This window comes from Odontesthes bonariensis, chromosome 13 (assembly GCF_027942865.1).
Source record: "Odontesthes bonariensis isolate fOdoBon6 chromosome 13, fOdoBon6.hap1, whole genome shotgun sequence".
Classification (NCBI taxonomy): domain Eukaryota; kingdom Metazoa; phylum Chordata; class Actinopteri; order Atheriniformes; family Atherinopsidae; genus Odontesthes; species Odontesthes bonariensis.
In genome coordinates this window covers 3,015,710-3,037,558 of record NC_134518.1, presented here as the reverse complement: position 1 = coordinate 3,037,558, position 21,849 = coordinate 3,015,710, and the positions used below count along the sequence as shown (strand labels likewise).

Sequence of the window (21,849 nt, the reverse complement as noted above, 5' to 3'; positions counted from 1 at the left end):
CCAAAATTTGCCCTTTGACCCAAAATGGCCGCCTCCTTGTACGTTTTAGAGCATACCTCCAAGAGACTTTTGTTCTTGATTTGAGGCGATCTACGTACATACCGAGTTTCAGATCTCTACGACGTACGGTTCGGGCTATCTCACGTTAGGTGGCGCTATAGAGCAGTTTGGCGACGCCCACTTTCGAGTACATTAAAAACATGTGATTTCACGCGGGGGACAATTTTGGGTAAAGTTTCGGGAGTTTTCGAATACGTTCAGGCCTCCCCATTCGCGATTCCGCGTGGAGAAGAAAAAGAAGATGAACAAGAACTGCAAGCAGTGATAACGGCCCTCGCAGCCAAGCGCAGCTCCGGCCTTGCGACCGCCTGACCGCCTGCACCGCCGACCCGACGTGGTCATCGACGCCGTCACGCGTCTCACGCGCCGGTCCACCGGACGGAGCGTGCGACGAATCTCCCAAATCGCCTTCAGTCCACGACAGTACGACACCAGTGGCACGTGTTCAAAGTTGGAGCAATATCTCACCTTCCAGACAGGAGTTACCTTCACTTCCTGTTTTGTGGGGGCGGGGTTTAGTGACGTCAGAAATATACCAGGCCAACGTGTCAAGCGCCGCTCAGTAATGATGCAGAAAAAATATGGTGCAGATCGGATGATGTCTCAAGTAGATATAGCTGTTTAAATGATCTAGGGGGCGCAGTGGAGTCACACTCCAATATAATCCTATCGGGCTCTTTAGATGTTAACAAAGGTCATTCATATCTAGTTTGGTGCAAATCGGATGATGCATGTGAGATTTAGAGCCGAACGTATGCAAACGGCGAGGGATTGGAATGTGCCATTCTCGCCACGCCCACACTATTTTGTAGGTCCTGACAAGACGCACAGGTGTGCTGAGTTTCATGATTGTCGGTGAAAGCATGGCTTGGGGCTGATGTTTTTAGTTGTTCTAGGGGGCGCTGTGGAGGCATTAGGCCACGCCCATCAAATATTGGACTGCACACCTGTTGGGGGGCGGATTAGGATCGATCCCAGTGAGTTTGGTGCATCTCGGCTCAAAACTGTAGAATTTAGAGCCAAACGTATGGTAACGGCGTGATGTCTGACTTCACCAAACAGCCATAGCCACGCCTTCAACTGAAAACTGTTGGTGCTTTAAAGCAAGTTAGACCAACTTGTTATCTGTATTCTGACACAAGATCATGTTGATTAGGTGAAGGGGGCCAGAAATGGAGCTTTCCAAGTAAAAAAAGTGACTTCCTGTTCTGAGGGGGCGGGGCTTAGATGACGTCAGCATATGACCACGTAGGATCGTCGGCCATCCAACATGGATGACTCATACCAAGTTTGGTGCAGAATAAACTTTTTAGTTGAAAGTTATAGCGTTTCGTTTACACTGGCGAGTACGTCAAGTTCGCCGCTTGGCCAAGCCCCCTAAACATGCTCAAAAACTCAAGTCTTCTGATAACTTTTGTTCCCCCATCCCTTAACTGCATATTGACCAAAGATGAAGTCCGTAGCTCAAAATCCCTCGGGCGTGAAAATTTTCCTGCGAGGTGTGTAAATATGAAAAATGGCCAAAATTTGCCCTTTGACCCAAGATGGCCGCTTCCTTGTACGTTTTAGAGCATACCTCCAAGAGACTTTTGTTCTTGATTTGAGGCGATCTACATACGTACCGAGTTTCAGATCTCTACGACGTACGGTTCGGGCTATCTCACGTTAGGTGGCGCTGTAGAGCAGTTTGGCGACGCCCACTTTCGACTCCATTAAAAACATGTGATTTCACGCGGGGGACAATTTTGGGCAAAGTTTGGTGAGTTTTCGAATACGTTCAGGCCTCCCCATTCGCGATTCCGCGCGGAAAAGAAAAAGAATCATAAGAAGAAGAATAAAAAAAAAAATAGTGAAATCTTGCAGATACAATAGGCCTTCGCAGCGCTTAGCTGCTCGGGCCTAATAACAAGCGCAGCTCCGGCCTTGCGACCGCCTGACTGCCGGCACCGCCGTCCCGACGTGGTCATCGACGCAGTCACGCGTGTCCCGCGCCCGTCCATCGGGCGGAGCGTGCAACGAATCTCACAAATCTTCTTCAGTCCACGACAGTACGACACCAGTGGCGCGTGTTCAAAGTTGGAGCGATATCTCACCTTCCAGACAGGAGTTACCGCCACTTCCTGTTTTGTGGGGGCGGGGTTTAGTGACGTCAGAAATTTACCACGCCAACGTGTCAAGCGCCGCTGCGTAATGATACAGAAAAAATATGGTGCAGATCGGATGATGTCTCAAGGAGATATAGCTGTTTAAATGATCTAGGGGGCGCACTGGAGTCACACTCCAATATAATCCTATTGGGCTCTTTAGATGTTAACAAAGGTCATTCATATCTAGTTTGGTGCAAATCGGATGATGCATGTGAGATTTAGAGCTGAACGTATGCAAACGGCGAGGGATTGGAATGTGACATTCTGCCACGCCCACACTATTTTGTAGGTCCTGAAGAGACGCACAGGTGTGCTGAGTTTCATGATTGTCGTTCAAAGCATGGCTTGGGGCTGATGTTTTTAGATTTTCTAGGGGGCGCTGTGGAGGCATTAGGCCACGCCCATCAAATATTGGACCTCACACCTGTTGGGGGGCGGATTAGGATCGATCCCAGTGAGTTTGGTGCATCTCGGCTCAAAACTGTAGAATTTAGAGCCAAACGTATGGTAACGGCGTGATGTCTGACTTCACCAAGTCGCCATAGCCACGCCTTCAACTGAACACTGTTGGTGCTTTAAAGCCAGTGAGACCAACTTGTTATCTGTATTCTGACACAAGATCATGTTGATTAGGTGAAGGGGGCCAGGGATGGAGCTTTCCAAGTAAAAAAAGTGACTTCCTGTTCTGAGGGGGCGGGGCTTAGATGACGTCAGCATATGACCACATAGGATTGACATGCATCCAACATGGATGACTCATACCAAGTTTGGTGCAGATTGAACTTTTTAGGTGAAAGTTATAGCGTTTCGTTTACACTGGCGAGTACGCCAAGTTCGCCGCTTGGCCAAGCCCCCTAAACATGCTCAAAAACTCAAGTCTTCTGATAACTTTTGTGCCCCCATCCCTTAACTGCGTACCAACCAAAGATGAAGGCCATAGCTCAAAATCCCTAGGGCGTGAAAATTTTCCTGCGAGGTGTGTAAATATGAAAAATGGCCAAAATTTGCCCTTTGACCCAAAATGGCCGCCTCCTTGTACGTTTTAGAGCATACCTCCAAGAGACTTTTGTTCTTGATTTGAGAAGATCTACGTACATACCGATTTTCAGATCTCTACGACGTACGGTTCGGGCTATCTCACGTTAGGTGGCGCTGTAGAGCAGTTTGGCCACGCCCACTTTCGAGTACATTAAAAACATGTGATTTCACGCGGGGGACAATTTTGGGTAAAGTTTCGGGAGTTTTCGAATACGTTCAGGCATCCCCATTCGCGATTCCGCGCGGAAAAGAAAAAGAATCATAAGAAGAATAAAAATAGTGAAATCTTGCAGATACAATAGGCCTTCGCAGCGCTTAGCTGCTCGGGCCTAACAAGAACTGCAAGCAGTGATAACGGCCCTCGCAGCCAAGCGCAGCTCCGGCCATGCGACCGCCTGACCACCGGCACCGCCGCCCCGACGTGGTCATCGACGCCGTCAAGCGTCTCCCGCGCCCGTCAACCGGGCGGTGCGTGCAACAAATCTCCCAAATCGCCTTCAGTCCACGTCAGTACGACACCAGTGGCACGTGTTCAAAGTTGGAGCGATATCTCACCTTCCAGACAGGAGTTACCGTCACTTCCTGTTTTGTGGGGGCGGGGTTTAGCGACGTCAGACATATAGCACGCCAACTTCAAGCGCCGCTCCGTATTGATGCACAAAAAATATGGTGCAGATCGGATGATGTTTCAAGGAGATATAACTGTTTATATTATCTAGGGGGCGCAATGGAGTCACACTCCAATATAATCCTATTGGGCTCTTTAGATGTGAACAAAGGTCATTCATATCTAGTTTGGTGCAAATCGGATGATGCATGTGAGATTTAGAGCCGAACGTATGCAAACGGCGAGGGATTGGAATGTGCCATTCTCGCCACGCCCACACTATTTTGTAGGTCCTGACAAGACGCACAGGTGTGCTGAGTTTCATGATTGTCGGTGAAAGCATGGCTTGGGGCTGATGTTTTTAGTTGTTCTAGGGGGCGCTGTGGAGGCTATAGGCCACGCCCATCAAATATTTTACTGCACACCTGTTGGGGGGCGGATTAGGATCGATCCCAGTGAGTTTGGTGCATCTCGGCTCAAAACTGTAGAATTTAGAGCCAAACGTATGGTAACGGCGTGATGTCTGACTTCACCAAGCAGCCATAGCCACGCCTTCAACTGAAAACTTTTGGTGCTTTAAAGCAAGTTAGACCAACTTGTTTTCTGTATTCTGACACAAGATCATGTTGATTAGGTGAAGGGGGCCAGAAATGGAGCTTTCCAAGTAAAAAAAGTGACTTCCTGTTCTGAGGGGGCGGGGCTTAGATGACGTCAGCATATGACCACATAGGATTGACATGCATCCAACATGGATGAGTCATACCAAGTTTGGTGCAGATTAAACTTTTTAGGTGAAAGATATAGCGTTTCGTTTACACTGGCGAGTACGCCAAGTTCGCCGCTTGGCCAAGCCCCCTAAACATGCTCAAAAACTCAAGTCTTCTGATAACTTTTGTGCCCCCATCCCTTAACTGCATACTGACCAAAAATGAAGTCCGTAGCTCAAAATCCCTGGGGCGTGAAAATTTTCCTGCGAGGTGTGTAAATATGAAAAATGGCCAAAATTTGCCCTTTGACCCAAAATGGCCGCCTCCTTGTACGTTTTAGAGCATACCTCCAAGAGACTTTTGTTCTTGATTTGAGGCGATCTACATACATACCGAGTTTCAGATCTCTACGACGTACGGTTCGGTCTATCTCACGTTAGGTGGCGCTGTAGAGCAGTTTGGCGACGCCCACTTTCGACTCCATTAAAAACATGTGATTTCACGCGGGGGACAATTTTGGGCAAAGTTTGGTGAGTTTTCGAATACGTTCAGGCCTCCCCATTCGCGATTCCGCGTGGAGAAGAAAAAGAATCATAAGAAAAACAAGAACTGCAAGCAGTGATAACGGCCCTCGCAGCCAAGCGCAGCTCCGGCCTTGCGACCGCCTGACCGCCGGCACCGCCGCCCCGACGTGGTCATCAACGCCGTCCCGCGTCTCCCGCGCCCGTCCACTGGGCGGAGCGTGCGACGAATCTCTCAAATCGCTTTCAGTCCACGTCAGTACGACACCAGTGGCACGTGTTCAAAGTTGGACCGATATCTCACCTTCCTGACAGGAGTTACCGTCACTTCCTGTTTTGTGGGGGCGGGGTTTAGCGACGTCAGAAACATACCACGCCAACGTGTCAAGCGCTGCTCCGTAATGATGCACAAAAAATATGGTGCAAATCGGATGATGTCTCAAGGAGATATAGCAGTTTACATGATATAGGGGGCGCACTGGAGTCACACTCCAATATAATCCTATTGGGCTCTTTAGATGTGAACAAAGGTCATTCATATCTAGTTTGGTGCAAATCGGATGATGCATGTGAGATTTAGAGCCGAACGTATGCAAACGGCGAGGGATTGGAATGTGCCATTCTCGCCACGCCCACACTATTTTGTAGGTCCTGACAAGACGCACAGGTGTGCTGAGTTTCACGATTGTCGGTGAAAGCATGGCTTGGATCTGATGTTTTTAGATGTTCTAGGGGGCGCTGTGGAGGCATTAGGCCACGCCCATCAAATATTGGACCGCACACCTGTTGGGGGGCGGATTAGGATCGATCCCAGTGAGTTTGGTGCGTTTCGATTCAAAACTGTAGAATTTAGAGCCAAACGTATGGTAACGGCGTGATGTCTGACTTCACCAAGCCGCCATAGCCACGCCTTCAACTGAAAACTGTTGGTGCTTTAAAGCAAGTGAGACCAACTTGTTTTCTGTATTCTCACACAAGATCATGTTGATTAGGTGAAGGGGGTCAGAGATGGTGCTTTCCAATGAAAAAAAGTGACTTCCTGTTCTGAGGGGGCGGGGCTTAGATGACGTCAGCATATGACCACGTAGGATCGTCGGCCATCCAACATGGATGACACATACCAAGTTTGGTGCAGAATAAACTTTTCATTTGAAAGTTATAGCGTTTCGTTTACACTGGCGAGTACGTCAAGTTCGCCGCTTGGCCAAGCCCCCTAAACATGCTCAAAAACTCAAGTCTTCTGATAACTTTTGTGCCCCCATCCCTTAACTGCATACTGACCAAAAATGAAGTCTGTAGCTCAAAATCCCTGGGGCGTGAAAATTTTCCTGCGAGGTGTGTAAATCTGAAAAATGGCCAAAATTTGCCCTTTGACCCAAGATGGCCGCCTCCTTGTACGTTTTAGAGCATACCTCCAAGAGACTTTTATTCTTGATTTGAGGCGATCTACATACGTACCGAGTTTCAGATCTCTACGACGTACGGTTCGGGCTATCTCACGTTAGGTGGCGCTATAGAGCAGTTTGTCGACGCCCACTTTCGAGTACATTAAAAACATGCAGTTTCACGCGGGGGACAATTTTGGGCAAAGTTTCAGGAGTTTTCGAATACGTTCAGGCCTCCCCATTTACGATTCCGCGCGGAAAAGAAAAAGAATCATAAGAACAAGAACTGCAAGCAGTGATAACGGCCCTCGCAGCCAAGCGCAGCTCCGGCCTGGCGACCGCCTGACCGCCGGCACCGCCGCCCCGACGTGGTCATCGACGCCGGCACGCGTCTCCCTCACCCGTGCACCGGGCGGAGCGTGCGACAAATCTCGTATTTGAATAAAATCATGTTTTATCAGATTTTATAAGTTTGCAATTCATGATTGAACACTTGGACACCTGGTAAAACTGAAGTCATTTATAAACAACTGTCTGTTATATAAATAATTAAAGGTGATAGAGAATGGTTGAATGGGGCATTAATCTTTGTTCTGTGATGTGATATGTAGGCCCAAAAAATTGGTTGGGTATGTAATGGCTCAGAACCCCCCTAAAAATTTCTCTGAAACAGCTGTTACTATGCTGGGTTTAGAATGCGTTTTTTTCGTCGTTTCAGAGCTTATCTGGCAACTTCATTATGAAATATAAGTTGCAGTTGCTTGTTTCATAAGAATCAGAATTCGTTTTATTGCCATTGTTAGTGAACAGTGTTCACTAGTTGCGAAGGTCTAACTAGGGATTTGCTGCGGCGTAAGGTTCAAACATGTAACATAGGATAAAAAATAAAGAATAGAAAATGTATGAATATAAAATGTACAAGGTGTGTACAACAATACACAGTATCCAATATACAGAGCAACAACAGTGCAGCTTCATTAGTGCAATTTTAATGATGGTAAGGTGACTGGGGCAGGTTATGAGGTGATTATGAAGTGTTCATAAGTCCAACTGCAAGGGGGAAAAACTGTTTTTGTGACGGGAGGTTATGGTTCGAATGGACCGAAGCCTCCTGCCCGAGGGGAGTGGTGCAAATAGTCCATGTGCAGCGTGAGAAGGGTCAGCTGTGATCCGATCTGCTCGCTCCATAGTCTTGGAGAGGTGCAGGTCATGGATAGATGGGAGGCTGCAGCCCATCACCTTCTCAGCTTTGCGCACAGCTTGCTGCAGTCTGGGTCTGTCCCTGTCGGAACTGACCATGAGCTGCTCGGAACGGAGCTTTGTGAAACTGTAGTCAGTGAAATGCGCAGCGCAGCGCAAAGGAAAAGTCGGCGGTTGGGGAAGCTTTTAAAAATAAATAAAAGCCATTGATTGCAAACATTGCTTTCCGGGGGAAGAATAGTCCGCTTTTACAGCCTCGAAAGGTACACAAGTTCCTGTTTCTCGCCAAAGGGGCGTGTGTGAAACGGAGTGGCTGTGGACTTGGGTGCGGGGGGGGGCGATTGCTGAAAAAGTTACGTCACTTTTTCACAAAAATGGATAGGGGGATATATATTAAAAAGGGGAGTACTTGAAACAGAGGTTCTGACACTTGCTGGCACTTCATGAGTACTCCCCACAGCGGGGAGACTCAGGACTAACACCAAAAACGGGAAAAAGACGATTTGGATTCTCTATCCCCTCTAAGTAATGTCACAAGCTGGATTCGAACCGGCGTCATAAAATGAGATGGGGTTCAGAAACATGTGAAATATCCACTAGGCTACAGATTATTATTGGAAATCAAGAGTGTCAAAGAGTTTATATTCATAGTTAAGACTCGCGATGCAGCACTGTGACGTCATGTGAAACCCTCCTATAGCCTGTGTTCTGTATCACGTGATTCTTTTGGGGCTGGCCGGCCTGGTTTAAACAGGTCGATTTCGTCAGTCGCTCTCAGTTCATGAATGTTCTCCGGACGTTTAATGAGCTTAAAGTTTTCAAACAGTTGAAAAACTGCTGAACGCTTTTTCTTCCCTTTTTTTGCAAATCTTCGATTGTTGGACTTTATCTTTCCGAGGTAAGTTTTGTTAAGTTATTTTGTTTTAATCAGTTAAGTTTGACCGTGATTCTGTTTTGATAATTAATACTTTGAAGTTTATTGAAAAATTACTGTTTGAAAATATCAATCTTTTTGTAAAGAGAAAATACGAAAGAATGAATTAATGTAATATTAACTGTATAAGGTAAGGGCGTTAATAGTGTGTTTTTTGGGACGCTCTCGGTGGCTTGCTGTCGGTGGCTTGCGTGCCTCGTGCTGCGTTTAATAGCATGGCTGCTAACAAAAGGCTGCAATGTAAACGAACGGGGAGACTGGCGTTCTTACGCTAGCATCCTGCCAATATGGTGGATAGGGACGGGCCGCTGTACTACGACGATTTTCAATAGTCTGTTCACTTTTCTTCGGTTGAAATTAAAAAGGATTTTGTTTTATTGATAATTGTGTAGCAAATGTAGACGGTATTTAAATTACATGCGTTTTTAAGGAGAACTCCGGTATTTTCAACATTAAGCCTCATTGCTGAGAGAGGGAAGACATGTTTGTAGTTCTCTCGCACTGGAAATGCAATACACCTAGCCGCATTTCTGGTGCGAGAGAACTACAAACATGGCCTAAATCAAAAAAGCGCTGAGGGGGGTTTTAAAACATTGCAGACGACTCAGAAAAGAGGCTTAATGTTGAAAATACCAGAGTTTTCTTTTAATAAGCCGCAAAGGTGTGTTTTTTTTTTGTTTTTTTTTGTGCTGCTGTTTTAAAAATAAGTGACTGATTTTGATAAGCTATTTAAAGTAAAGGCTGCCGTCGGCAACCTTTATTTAGTCATATTAGCTTGAACTGTTTTGGGATTCTGGAAGTAGAATATTAAATGGGCTGTTTAGGAAAATTCCCGAATTCTGTAGCTTTCTCTAAAGCCTGTAATCATGCTTGCAAAAATCGAGCGCTCCCGGCTGTTTTTAACCAGTCACGTTAGGTTTATTATTTCTCTATCTGAGCAGAACAGTCACCAACCACGTGTTCCAAGCTGAGCGTGAGTCTGCCCCTTGCTTGTGTGCGCGCACACTGGTGTGAACTCACGTGCACAACCTCGTCCACAGAGGGGGAGTGACCTGAAAGTCGGAAAATTCGAAATTAAACAACTTTCAGGTCCTTCCCCCTCTGTGGACGAGTTTGTGCACGTGAGTTCACACCAGTTAGCGCGCACACACCAGGGGGCTTGCAAGGGCTTGCATTGTTTTGTTTCATGTTTGGAATGATCAATAGAGAGCAGAGGAGCTTGGTTTTATCTGTTATACTATTAAATATATATATATTAAAACTTTTATACTTGTTAAAAGTATCATGATATCATAAGTTGGAGAGTGCAGTCCTAGTTAAATTTTTTTTTCATGTTTATCCATGAGGATTGAATGTTCCTTTTCAATGGTTTTATGTATTTACTGGCTTTCACTGTGCAGAAAACTTTCAAATCATTTGCACTCAACTTAACATGACTGCTTACTTTCATAATTAGGATAAATGGTAGTATTTGCTCTTGTAAATATATGTATTTTTAACAGATTTTAGTAGTTGTCTTTTTGTATATTGTCTTCTCATCATTGAGACTGTGCTGTAATCCCTTATGTTTTTGTCATATTTCTCTAATGTCAATTTGCAGATGCCACGAACTAGTCGTAGATCTCAAGCTGCTCGTCGCCGTGCTGAGGCTTCGCCTGTTCAGCGCATTGGCGTACCAACGCCATCCAGTGACTTTGTTGGCCGTGAGTATCATTTATATATTATTAAAGAATGGAGAGTATTTGTATATTCTGTGTGCTAATATATATTGTTTTCAGTGATTAATATATATCTTTTCCTTTATAGGCCGCGGAACTGGGCGGCGACACAAAGCGAACGAATGGCCAATCAGCGAGCATACTGGGCGTCGTCACAAGCTGGTCATTCCGGATGGGAGCCTTGATAAGAAAGTATGAAAATTTTCATGCTATTCAAATATACAATGTAGAAATGGATTGCTTATTGTCAGTTTGCTATAATTTGTCTTTTTTTTTTTTTTTTTTCCTCCCATAGCTGGTTCTTGTTATCGGGGCGTCCCATTTGCGGTCCTTGGCAGATGGCATTGTTAAAATGCAAGGAGGTTTCGTATCTTTTGCCTTTATGTCGACTCCAGGGGCTGACGCAGATCAGCTGCGCAAGGAGGTTGAGAAGGTCGTACTTCCTCGTCGTCCTGACGCTATTTGCGTTTTTGCTCCATCCAACAACCTCACGTCCAGCATCAACCACCAAGAGGCAGGACGGGCCTTTAAGTTGTACCTTGAGGCAGTTCGTGAGCACTGCACTAAGGTGTGTTATTTTATTTTCAAGTCAAGTTTATTTATATAGCGCATTTCAGACACAAGTGCAATTCAATGTGCTTCACATTAAAAAAGGAATAAGAAGAATAAACGTAACAAAAGAGAAATAAAAAAACTTAAAACACCAAGCATCAGTAGTTGATGTATTTGTAAATAAAGTAATTTGATAATGCAATTCTTCCTCTAGGTGTTCTGTATCGGTATGATTCCACGCTTGACGGAATCCATGGAGAAACAGGAGCTATTCCAGCAGGAGTATCATCGTGTTTCGGCAAATCTAAGTATGGAGTAAAATAATTCTGAGTTCATTTCCAGTATTTTGATGGCAGTTGTCTTTGGTGAAAAGGATGTTTGTATAATTATACATATTTTTCTTTTCAGAGATGCCGTTTTATTCCATTGCCGAGGACTTCCCCCTAAGTCGCGTCGATCTGTGGAGTTATGATGGAGTAAGTACAATCTTATTCTGAAGTTAGAAAGTGGTGAGAATTTATATTCAATACTTATTTTACTTGTCTGTTGTTTTGCTGATTTATATACCTTTTATTTTGGTTTAGATTCACCTTGACGACAACAAGGGGATGCGCATCCTCAGTGATCGCATTTGGGTGTTTGCGCATCAGTTCCTGGAGCTGTCTGCACCCAAGCCACTGGCCACGAGTCAGGCAGCTGCCCCGTATAAGCCGAGGTATGTGCCACGTCTGGTTGTGAAGGGAGTGGAACGAGTTCCACGTCCACCCCCTCCAGAGTGGACAACTGTGAGATACGGCAGGAAGGTAAGGAAGTTTGTTGTTCCCAATGTACTTTTATGCAAGGATGGGATTTAAGTTGGTGTGTAATGTTCTGAAATGGCTTTTGTGTGTTCTTTTTATAGAGGAGCCATTCGGGGGAATCTGACTCTGATTCACCCAAGGAAAGGGTGGTTCCTGATAAGGTGAGTGTTTCACAACCACTTGTTGTACAGCATTTTTAATGTGATTAGTATATTCATTATTTCCATTTTTGTGTAACAGATTGCTACTCCAGTTTTGAAGGAGTGTTACATCCCCCTGAATCCTGTTCGTTTTTCACCTGAGTTGTTGGTTGCCATGGAAAAAGTTTCTCCATTGGCAGTGGCAGCTGTTCACACAGGCAACGAGGTAAGTTGCAGCAAAGTGTATTTCAAAATATAGTCTCAGTATTGTCTTTTAGAAAAGACACAGATCTGACATGTTGTTTGTGTTATAGATGAAGCCTGTGGAACGTGTCAAGAAACCAGCTGTCTTAAGGACCAGGCGTGTGAGACAGCAGGTTTGTAAAACCTTAAGCGAGTTAACTTTTCAGAACTTCAATGAGGATAATTGTTCATAATTAATTTATTTGTCTTTGTCTTTCAGGTTTCAGCCACACCGAGCGTAACTCCTGCCGCTGTTGGTGTGGGGCTTGTGTCTGTGAAGAAGAATGTAAGTGTGGTCCATATTTAGCTTTTTATTATGTTAAATATGTAAGTAATATGAAACCATAAAGTGTATTACTGAAAACACTTGGTCTAAATTATTTGGAATCTTGGTTTAAATTCAGATGAATTAATGTAATGATTTTGTTTTATAGGTTGAGGCAACATCCAAACAGGTGGATGTCTGCGACGTGGTGCCTTCTCCCCATCCTCGGGAGGCGTTCGACTGTCCTGGGTTGGTGTCTGTCCGTCCGTCCGAGCTCGTTTCTGACCGGGAGGTTTGTATAACAACATTTTTGGTAGTAAATATAAAGAAATGAATACAAATGAAAGAAATTATGTTTTCTAATGTCATTGTAGATGCTTGAGGTGTCGGTGGATTTCGAGTGCAGCCAAACGTCCCCCAGAGGTCAGTGTGTTAACTCCAGTTCTTGCAGGTGTTCAGAGCGGTTCCCCCCTTCTCTTATTCCAGGAACAGTTAGTCATAGTAATCAGTCTGTTAGCAATACTTTAATGTCCAGTAGTGTTGTAGCTGCTATAAAACACCACATTTCTCCAATTTGCACTTGGAAATCATCGGATGTCGACGCAGTTGATGCGGAAGGTCAGAAGTTGGCAGAATATATTGATACAGAAAGACCTCAGAGAGGCACAAAGCCAGAGTTTTGCAAGTTGGTGGAGCGACAAAGTATTTTTGGTAAAAAATGGAAAGTACTAATTGGGGGTACTACATATGGTCAATTCAATTTGAATCTGGAGGAGGAATTTAGTGAGAAGTTACAGATGTATTTGTTGAAAAATGGAATGTGCATTCTTAATCTTGAGGGTTCATGTAGCTTGGTTATCCATCATGAATCTTATTTTGTCATTGTGGACTGTGGAATAAGAAATTTACAGGGGTTGGCGTCAGAAACTGGTACATCTGTAGTGGTATTTAACACTTGCTTCAATGATTTAATGATTCACATTATGAATCTTCGGAAATCATTAAATGCGACAGAGTATGGCATGTCTGCGATTTCTGTACAACAGAGTAGCTTTGGTTTAGAAGCATGTACCACAGTCATTACTGACACGCAGGTCACAGACAAACGTCATGGTGCCAGTTCAAGTAGTCAGCAATCAGTTAGAGGATCATTCCATCAGGGCGATGATCGGTTTAAGTACGGAGGACTGCAGTGTGCAGCTGTGACTCTTGTTGCTTTAGCAAAGCACAAGATGGATAGTGTTTTTTCATGGCATTCTGACACATTAGATAATGTTGTTGTCAGAGGTGACGCCTTGTACACTTATTTGCGGGACAACAATCTGATTAGTGGTAGGAAGGAAACGCTCTGTGTTTTAGACTTGCCGAAGCAGGTTGATATTGACGGGTGTACTTTAGATGTGATGTATGGAGATTTTGTTGCTGGAGATGTAGATGTTTTCCAGGGTGAGTTTATAGATTCTGGTGCGCACACTACTCTCCGTGAAGGATTGCAAAAGATGTGCGCCACATATGAAACTTGTGTTCTGACTATAAATGGAAGTACCTGCGCTCTTATAAGTCAGAATGGAAAGTATGCCGTTGTAGATTCCCATGCACGTGATTGTAATGGAATGGTAAGTGTTTCAGGGAAAAGCAACGTTTTGTATTTAAACGGCTTTGATGATCTTTTGAATTATATTGAGAGATATGCTAGGCAAAAGAGAACCAGTCCCAAGGAATTTGAAATTAGTGGTGTGCAAATTCACATGCACAGAAATGAGACTTCATTTAGTCCAGTTGGCAGTAATTTGTTGAAACCTGTCTGTGTTCAGGAAGTCTTGTGTACAGATAAATCTAGAGGGCAAAAGAAGCCTCAGAGTAGTACATCTTGTAAAAAGATACAAGAAACTCATGAAGATCTTGTAACTTCCGATGTGTTTGTCACCAATGTGAGGACTAGAGCGTTAAAGTTTAATCCTCTTTCAAAAGTGGTGTCGGAAGCTGTTTGCAAACACTTGAACGTAGAATGCGAGAAAGGTGAGCCATCATCTGACTTGGTTGGGGACTTGGGGATCCCATGCAAGGTGGAACCCATCATCGGGGACGGAAACTGTTTTTTTCGGGCTATTAGTCAGGCTGTAAGTGGGACTCAGAAATGGCACAGGAAATTTAGACTTGCTGTAGTGAAACAGTTAGAAAAGAATCCTCAAATGTATTATAACATTTTGAGAAATGAAAATTCCTCTATAAAAGAGTATATTAAAAGATCAAGGATGCAATATGTTGGATCCTGGGCAACTGAAGTGGAAATTCAAGCTGCAGCAGACTGTTTGGGTGTGAACATAGTTACATATTATATTGATAAATGGCTTGAATATAAATGTACTGCTGGTCAGTTCTCAAATCAGTGTGTGTATCTACAAAATATTCATGGTAACCATTATGAGACAGTTGTTTGTGTTAAGCAACCACAAACACAATTTTGTTATGGTTACTGTAAGGAAAGGGTCTCCATTTCTCAAGGGTATAGTGTTCGAAATAAGACAACAAATGAACCTAATGTTGTCTTAGAAAGTACAAAAACTGCAAACAGTTACGTACTGGATGATGATGGTGTCATTATTCATAATGATAATAAACAATTGTCATTTAATCCTGTGTGTACAGATGTTTCAAAAGCTTTGTGCAACAAGTATAATATTATGTTTGTGAAACCGGACACACAAGGATCCACAGCTTCTGGGCCTTTGGGGAGTGTGTGTAAGACTGAAGAGATTGTAAAAGATGGTAACAGTTTTTTCAGAGCAGTGTCTCACGTCCTAAGCGGTTCCCAGAAGAGCCATCGCAGAGTACGACTGGCTGCTGTTTCTTATTTGGAGAAGAACAAAGAGGGTAAACGGTTGATTGGTAAAGGATTTTCTTCTGTGTGTGACTATGTTAAGAAGTCCTGTATGAAGTATGTTGGACATGAAGCTTCTGAAATTGAAATACAGGCAACTGCAAATGCATTAGGGGTGAATTTGTATGTGCATAATGGCAAGGCATGGGTCAAATATGGATGTACAAGCTCCACTGGTATAAATGAAGGAATATATCTGAAATGTGATGGTCAGCATTTTGAGGTTATTACTTGTGTCTTGCAGGGTGATCAAGAGTTTTGCTACGGTTTTTGTAAAGTTAATGATGCATCAGGCACAGCATACAAGTGGAGAAGAAAATCTAATAAAACAAATGACAGTAAAGAAACAATTAGTTTAAAGACTTGTTCTCGACATTTAAAGAAGAAAGTTGCGTTTAAAAAAGTGATGGATTACCAGCAAGATTTAGAATATAAAGACAAGATGAAATTGAAAAGTAAAGCAATGTATTGTACAAAAATCTCGTATAAAGAGAAAAAGATTGCAGACTTAAAAAGAAAGTACAGGGAAGCTAGGTTGCATACAGAAAAAGTAAAGGCATTGTTGAGGATGAAATATCAATTTGATACATTATATCAACAAAAGAAAAAAGCGCTTAGTAAAGAAAAATATAAAAATGATTTAGTGTATCAAGAGAAACGTAAGATTTTGAGTAAAAAAGTATATAAAAAAGATTTACTGTATCAAGAGAAACTTAAGACTTTGAGTAAAGAAAAATATAAATATGATTTACTGTATCAAGAAAAACGTAAGACTTTGAGTAAAGAAAAATATAAATATGATTTAGTGTATCAAGAGAAACGTAAGACTTTGTATAAAGAAAAATATAAATATAATTTGGTGTATCAAGAGAAACTTAAGACTTCGGGTAAAGAAAAATATAAATTTAATTTAGAGTATCAAGAGAAACTTAAGACTTCGGGTAAAGAAAAATATAAATTTAATTTAGTGTATCAAGAGAAACTTAAGACTTGGGGTAAAGAAAAATATAAATTTAATTTAGAGTATCAAGAGAAACTTAAGACTTCAAGTAAAGAAAAATATAAATTTAATTTGGTGCATAAAGAAAATGTAAAGGCAATGAGTAAGAAGAAATTTAAGGTTAATTTGCAGCACAGGCAGAAATTAAAAGAGATTGGTAGAAGAAGGTATCATGGTAACATGGAACATAAGAAAAAGGTTTCAGTGCGTGTGAAATTAAATCAACAGCAACGTAAGGAAATGTTAAAAGAAATTGACTTTGTTATTAAAGAGTTTTTAGATAAGGTTAAAGATGGGCCGGATTTTGTCTGCTGTGTCTGTCATAGACTGCTTTTTAGACATCAAGTTTTAGTGTGTAAGAAAGATTTCTATTCCAAAAGTCAATCTAGTGCTTTAATTGCAGCAAAATGCATTTTTGAAGATTATGTGCACAAATGTGACAATAGTTGTGCTGTGCAATGCAAATTGACAAAGTCATCCAGAGGTAAACTGATGATTTGTTATACCTGTCATTACAAGATGAGCAAAGGTGTAATGCCACCAGAAAGTGTGACCAATAATTTAAATGTGGATGTTATCCCTCCACAATTGGCTTGTCTAAATAGTTTAGAACAGCATTTAATAGCGTTGCATATACCATTCATGAAAATGTTGGCTTTACCCAAAGGGGGACAAAATGGTGTACATGGACCAGTGACTTGTGTTCCAGCAAATATTGTTGAAACATGTAATGTATTGCCTCGTTGTAATATGGAAGGATCTTTGCTTGCTGTAAAATTAAAGCGTAAATTAACTTACAAAGGTCATTATAAGTATCAATTTGTTGATACTTTGCATGTACGGGAAGCACTTCAGTATTTAAAACAGTTTAACAAATATTATAAAGATATAGATTTTAATGAGAATTGGATCAATGAGTTTTGTAGAGATGAAGATGATGTAGTGGAGAAAGATGTCATTCCTGACATTTCCGAGAAAGATTTGGAGGAGACTGAGGAGCTGTTGCACGATCGACAGCAGCATTGCATGTTTCAAGATACATGTCTCATGCCCGTTGACATAGGACAGGAAGCTTTGGATCAGTATTTGGATAACATTTTAAATGTTGCTCCTGGTGAAGGTAATAATCCAGTGAAATTATTAAGCGATCCAGAAAATGAAGCAAAGTGCTTCCCTGGTTTGTTTCCATCTGGACAAAATACTTACCATGCAAACAGGTCACATCGTTTAACATTGTTTCGGTATTTTAATAACAGGCTTTTACATGCAGATGGTAGATTTTCATCCAACGTTGAATATATATTTTATGCACAGTACATGTCTGAATTGGAACAGGTTATTTCTAATGTGTCAGTAGCATTGCGTAAAGGGCAATGTGGTAAATCCCAGAATTTGGGTGACTTGTTGAAAAATGAGGAGTCTTTGAAGAAGTTGTTGGAGTTTGATGATGGCTATCGGTTCCTAAAACCCATTAGAGGGACTCCAGCGTTTTGGCAGTCTGCAAAACGTGACATCCTAGCCTGTGTTAAACAGCTGGGTAAGCCTACATGGTTTGCGTCGTTTTCATCAGCAGATATGAGATGGACTAATCTTTTATATACCCTTTTGAAACAGGATGGGCGAACAGAGACGGCTGAGCAATTGGAATGGGCAGATAAATGTGAACTCTTACGTCGAAATCCTGTGACTGCTGCCAGGATGTTTGATTTTCGATGGCATGTTTTCTTAAGAGAAGTTCTCATGTCTCCTGCTAATCCCATTGGTAAAGTCGTTGACTATTATTATCGTGTTGAGTTTCAGCAACGTGGTTCCCCTCATTGTCATTGCCTTTTCTGGATTTCTGGGGCTCCAATCCTAGATCAAAACACAGATGAGGAAGTTGTGGAATTTATAGATAAGTATATTACATGCAAACTTCCATCTGAGGACGAACCATTGTTTGAAGTGGTTACATCTGTTCAGCAGCATTCAAAACGTCACTCAAAAACATGTAAAAAGAAAAATACAGTTTGTCGTTTCAACTTTCCCCGACCTGCCTCGAGCAGAACATTTATTTGTCGTAGTGAAAAAGATAAGGATAAGACTTGTACATGTAATTTGGATAAAACAAGCAGCAATGTACAGTGTGCCTGTGCAAGTAAAGAGGCTATGGCTCAAAATCAGGCAAAGGAGATTCTAAGTAAAGTGAAGAGTCTCCTTGCAGATGAAACTTGTCCCTATAGGACTGTAGAAGAAATTTTTCAAAGACTGGGTATAAATCAAGAAATATTTGAAAAGGTGTATAAACGAGTTAGTCGACATACACATGTAGTTTTGAAAAGGGACATTAATGAAATTTGGATTAATCAGTATAGTCCGCCGTTGTTAAAAGCATGGAATGCTAATCTCGATATTCAATATTGTGTAGATGCATATGCTTGTTGTGTCTACATAGTTTCTTATATGTCAAAAAGTGAGAGAGAAATTGGCCTCATGCTAGGAAATGCCCAGAGAGAAGCATCCAGAGATGGCAATGTTAGTGCTAAAGAAGCGTTAAAGAAGCTTGGTAGTGTATATCTACATAATCGGGATGTCTGTGCTCAGGAAGCGGTGTATCGACTAACCAGTATGCATTTAAAGGAGTGTTCTAGGAAGGTTGTTTTTATTCCAACTGGTGACAACATTGTGAAAATGAGTTTACCTATTTCTGTTTTGAGACAGAAGGCAGCTACAAATCCTCTCAGTTCAGAGGAAATGTGGATGACTGGTTTGGTTGATCGCTATAAAAATCGTCCAAAAGATGACATTTTTAACGATATGTGCATTGCAAAGTTTGCATCTGACTATCGGGTTCTGTCCAAGAACGAAAAATGTAAATCTGCTGTCAAGTTGAATAATGGTTTAGGTTTTGTGGCCAAAAGAAGTCGAACACAACCATCAGTAGTTCGTTATGCGCGTTTTTCAGAGACCAAAGATCCAGAAAAGTTTTATCAGAGCATAATGCAATTATTTCTGCCGTATCGCGTTGATGGTGATCTGAAGCCTTCAGGTTGTGAAAGATTTGAACAATTTTATAGACTTGGTGTGGTTAAATTTATTGATGGAACCAAACATTTAGTGAAGTCTGTCGTAGATTTAAATAGAAGTGAATTTGAAGTGGAATCTTTTAACCTGGAGGCAGCAGATCAGGTGGTTGGCGACGTACTGCTTGAAAATGCATGGTGTGAGTTGTGTCCTGAAGTGGAGATGGAACGGTTGGAGGGTGTGGAAGGAATGAAAGAAATAAAAGCAACGCTGAGTGATGAAAAAGAACACATCCCAGATTTAAGCTCATCTTCCAAGGGAAATTTATTTGAGAAAAAGAGCACGCTGACTAGAATCGAAGGCTTAGCATTAATTAGATCTTTGAATGAAAGACAGTTCTCTGTTTTTTACCAAATCAGGCAATGGTGTTTAGACAAGGTAAATGGAAAAAATCCTGAACCGTTACACATTTTAATTACAGGAGGTGCAGGCACAGGTAAAAGTCATTTGATCAGAGCGATTGAATATGAATCAAAACGATTATTGTCACCAATGTGTCAATACCTTGACAACACACCTGTTTTATTGACTGCTCCTACAGGTATTGCTGCGTATAATTTGGAAGCAACAACAATTCACACAACATTTTCTATTGGAATTGATGTACGCTTACCGTACACTCCTTTGGGAGAAGAGAAGCTCAATTCATTACGTCTGAAATATAGTGATGTACATATTCTCATCATAGATGAAATATCAATGGTAGATCACAATTTGCTATCATATGTGCATGGTAGATTGCGGCAGATCAAACAAACGGGCAACGTAGGCTCATTTGGAAACATTAGTGTGGTGGCAGTTGGAGATTTCTTCCAGTTACCTCCTGTCAAAGGCAAACCGTTGTATTCTGATGGAGTTGGCAGCAACTTGTGGTCTGATTTATTTAAAGTTGTGGAACTAACGGAAATAGTTCGGCAAAAAGATTTAGTGTTTTCCCAGCTGTTAAACCGGATGAGGACTCGTTCAAAAGAGACCCCTATGCTACCTGGTGACATAAACGTTTTAAAAGTTTGTGAAACGGGTGAGGTCAGCTCAGCCTTACATATATTTGCAACAAATGAACAAGTAAATGAGCATAATATGAAACAGTTGTTTGAGAGTTGCCCAGAATATGTGAAAATTGAGGCACAGGATTTTGTAAATGATAAAAAAACAGGCAAATTGCGGTTGTTGCAAGGGAGTCGCACCAAAGCTTTACATACCGGTTTGTCAGAGGTTCTGTTGCTGGGTAAGGGTGCACGCGTTATGCTGTGTAAAAACGTGGATGTCGGGGATGGTTTAGTTAACGGTGTTTGTGGCACTGTGACAGATATCATAATACCAGAAAAGGACAAGTTTCCTAAATTGGTTTATGTTAGATTTGATGACGATCGTGTAGGCATCCACAGAAGGAAAACGTGTGTGTATGGGTCCTCGGATGTGGTTGGTTCCACACCTATTGTACCAGAGGAGGAAAGGGCCACTGTTAAAGGTGGATTGCGACGACAATTTCCACTGAAATTGGCGTGGGCCTGTACGGTACACAAAGTACAAGGCTTAACCGTAGACAAAGCTGTTGTTTGTCTAAACAAAATCTTTGCACCTGGTCAAGCTTATGTTGCTCTAAGCAGAGTTAGGAGTCTTTCAGGGTTGACCATTCAAGACTTTAATGAAAAAAGGATTTATTGTAAGGATGATATTACGGTTGCTATCCAGAGTATGACACCCCTTTTGATGTGTGGACCTACACAGTTCAGTAGATTTCACACATCTGCTTTTACTGTCTTCTTAATGAACGTCCAAAGTTTAAATCGACATGTTAAAGATTTAGCTTTTTGTACTCGGCAATGGAAACCTAATTGTATTGCTGTAACAGAAACATGGATTCTTGAACCTCAAGCTGATACGGTAAAGATTGATGGTTACAGTTTCAACAACTGTCCCCGACGTTTATCGTATGATGGTACCCAGCCATCGTTGATTGGGTTGCAAGACCAACAACATGGCGGTGTTGGCATGTATACTGCAGATGGTGTGGAATATGAAGTTTTAAAGCCACCACAGGTCAATTTAGAGTGTTTAATTTACAACTTTTTGCATTTGAACATTAAAATGGTTGTAATTTATCGCTCACCACAGTATCCTCTGTCATTATTTAAAACCAATTTGGTAAAGATGCTTGACTGGCTAGAGCAATTGGCAACTGGAACAATAGCATTGATGGGAGATTTTAATGATGATATTTTAAAGTCATCAACTATCTTAAATTGTGTTAAAACCAGAGGATATGCTCAAATAGTCCAGGAAGCAACTACTGAAAAGGGTAGTTTAATAGATCACATCTATGTTAAATCAGATGTTTATGAGGGAGAAGCAGTGGTAATACCAACATATTTTAGTGATCATGAAGGAATTCTGTGTGGTTTTAAGCTGATTTAGTTTAATGAAATAATTATTTGTTTTTAGTTTTTGAAGTACAGATGGAGAGTATATTTGGGGGGGGAAGTATTTTTTTTATTTATTTTTTTTTTAACTATTCAAAACCCTCCGAACAACATAACAAAGTAACACAGAACCAGGGAAACAACACAACACCAGAACGGGGACAG

The 21,849-nt window shown here is 41.9% G+C and overlaps 2 protein-coding genes across 2 annotated transcripts in view; both read left to right on the top strand.

Moving 5' to 3' along the window:
- LOC142397108 (ovomucoid-like) overlaps positions 1–21,849 on the top strand; it is an 82,420-nt gene that overhangs the window by 15,844 nt on the left and 44,727 nt on the right. The window lies entirely within an intron of this gene.
- LOC142398090 (uncharacterized) overlaps positions 10,151–21,849 on the top strand; it is a 50,519-nt gene continuing 38,820 nt past the window's right edge. Inside the window, exons 1-12 of the mRNA XM_075482071.1 lie at positions 10,151–10,302; positions 10,406–10,509; positions 10,613–10,885; positions 11,084–11,177; positions 11,278–11,345; positions 11,454–11,672; positions 11,771–11,836; positions 11,910–12,035; positions 12,124–12,186; positions 12,273–12,338; positions 12,487–12,609; positions 12,692–12,740. Of these exons, the coding sequence (XP_075338186.1) occupies positions 10,164–10,302; positions 10,406–10,509; positions 10,613–10,885; positions 11,084–11,177; positions 11,278–11,345; positions 11,454–11,672; positions 11,771–11,836; positions 11,910–12,035; positions 12,124–12,186; positions 12,273–12,338; positions 12,487–12,609; positions 12,692–12,740 (1,390 nt within the window). The 5' untranslated portion in view covers positions 10,151–10,163. The remainder of the gene's footprint in view (positions 10,303–10,405; positions 10,510–10,612; positions 10,886–11,083; positions 11,178–11,277; positions 11,346–11,453; positions 11,673–11,770; positions 11,837–11,909; positions 12,036–12,123; positions 12,187–12,272; positions 12,339–12,486; positions 12,610–12,691; positions 12,741–21,849) is intronic.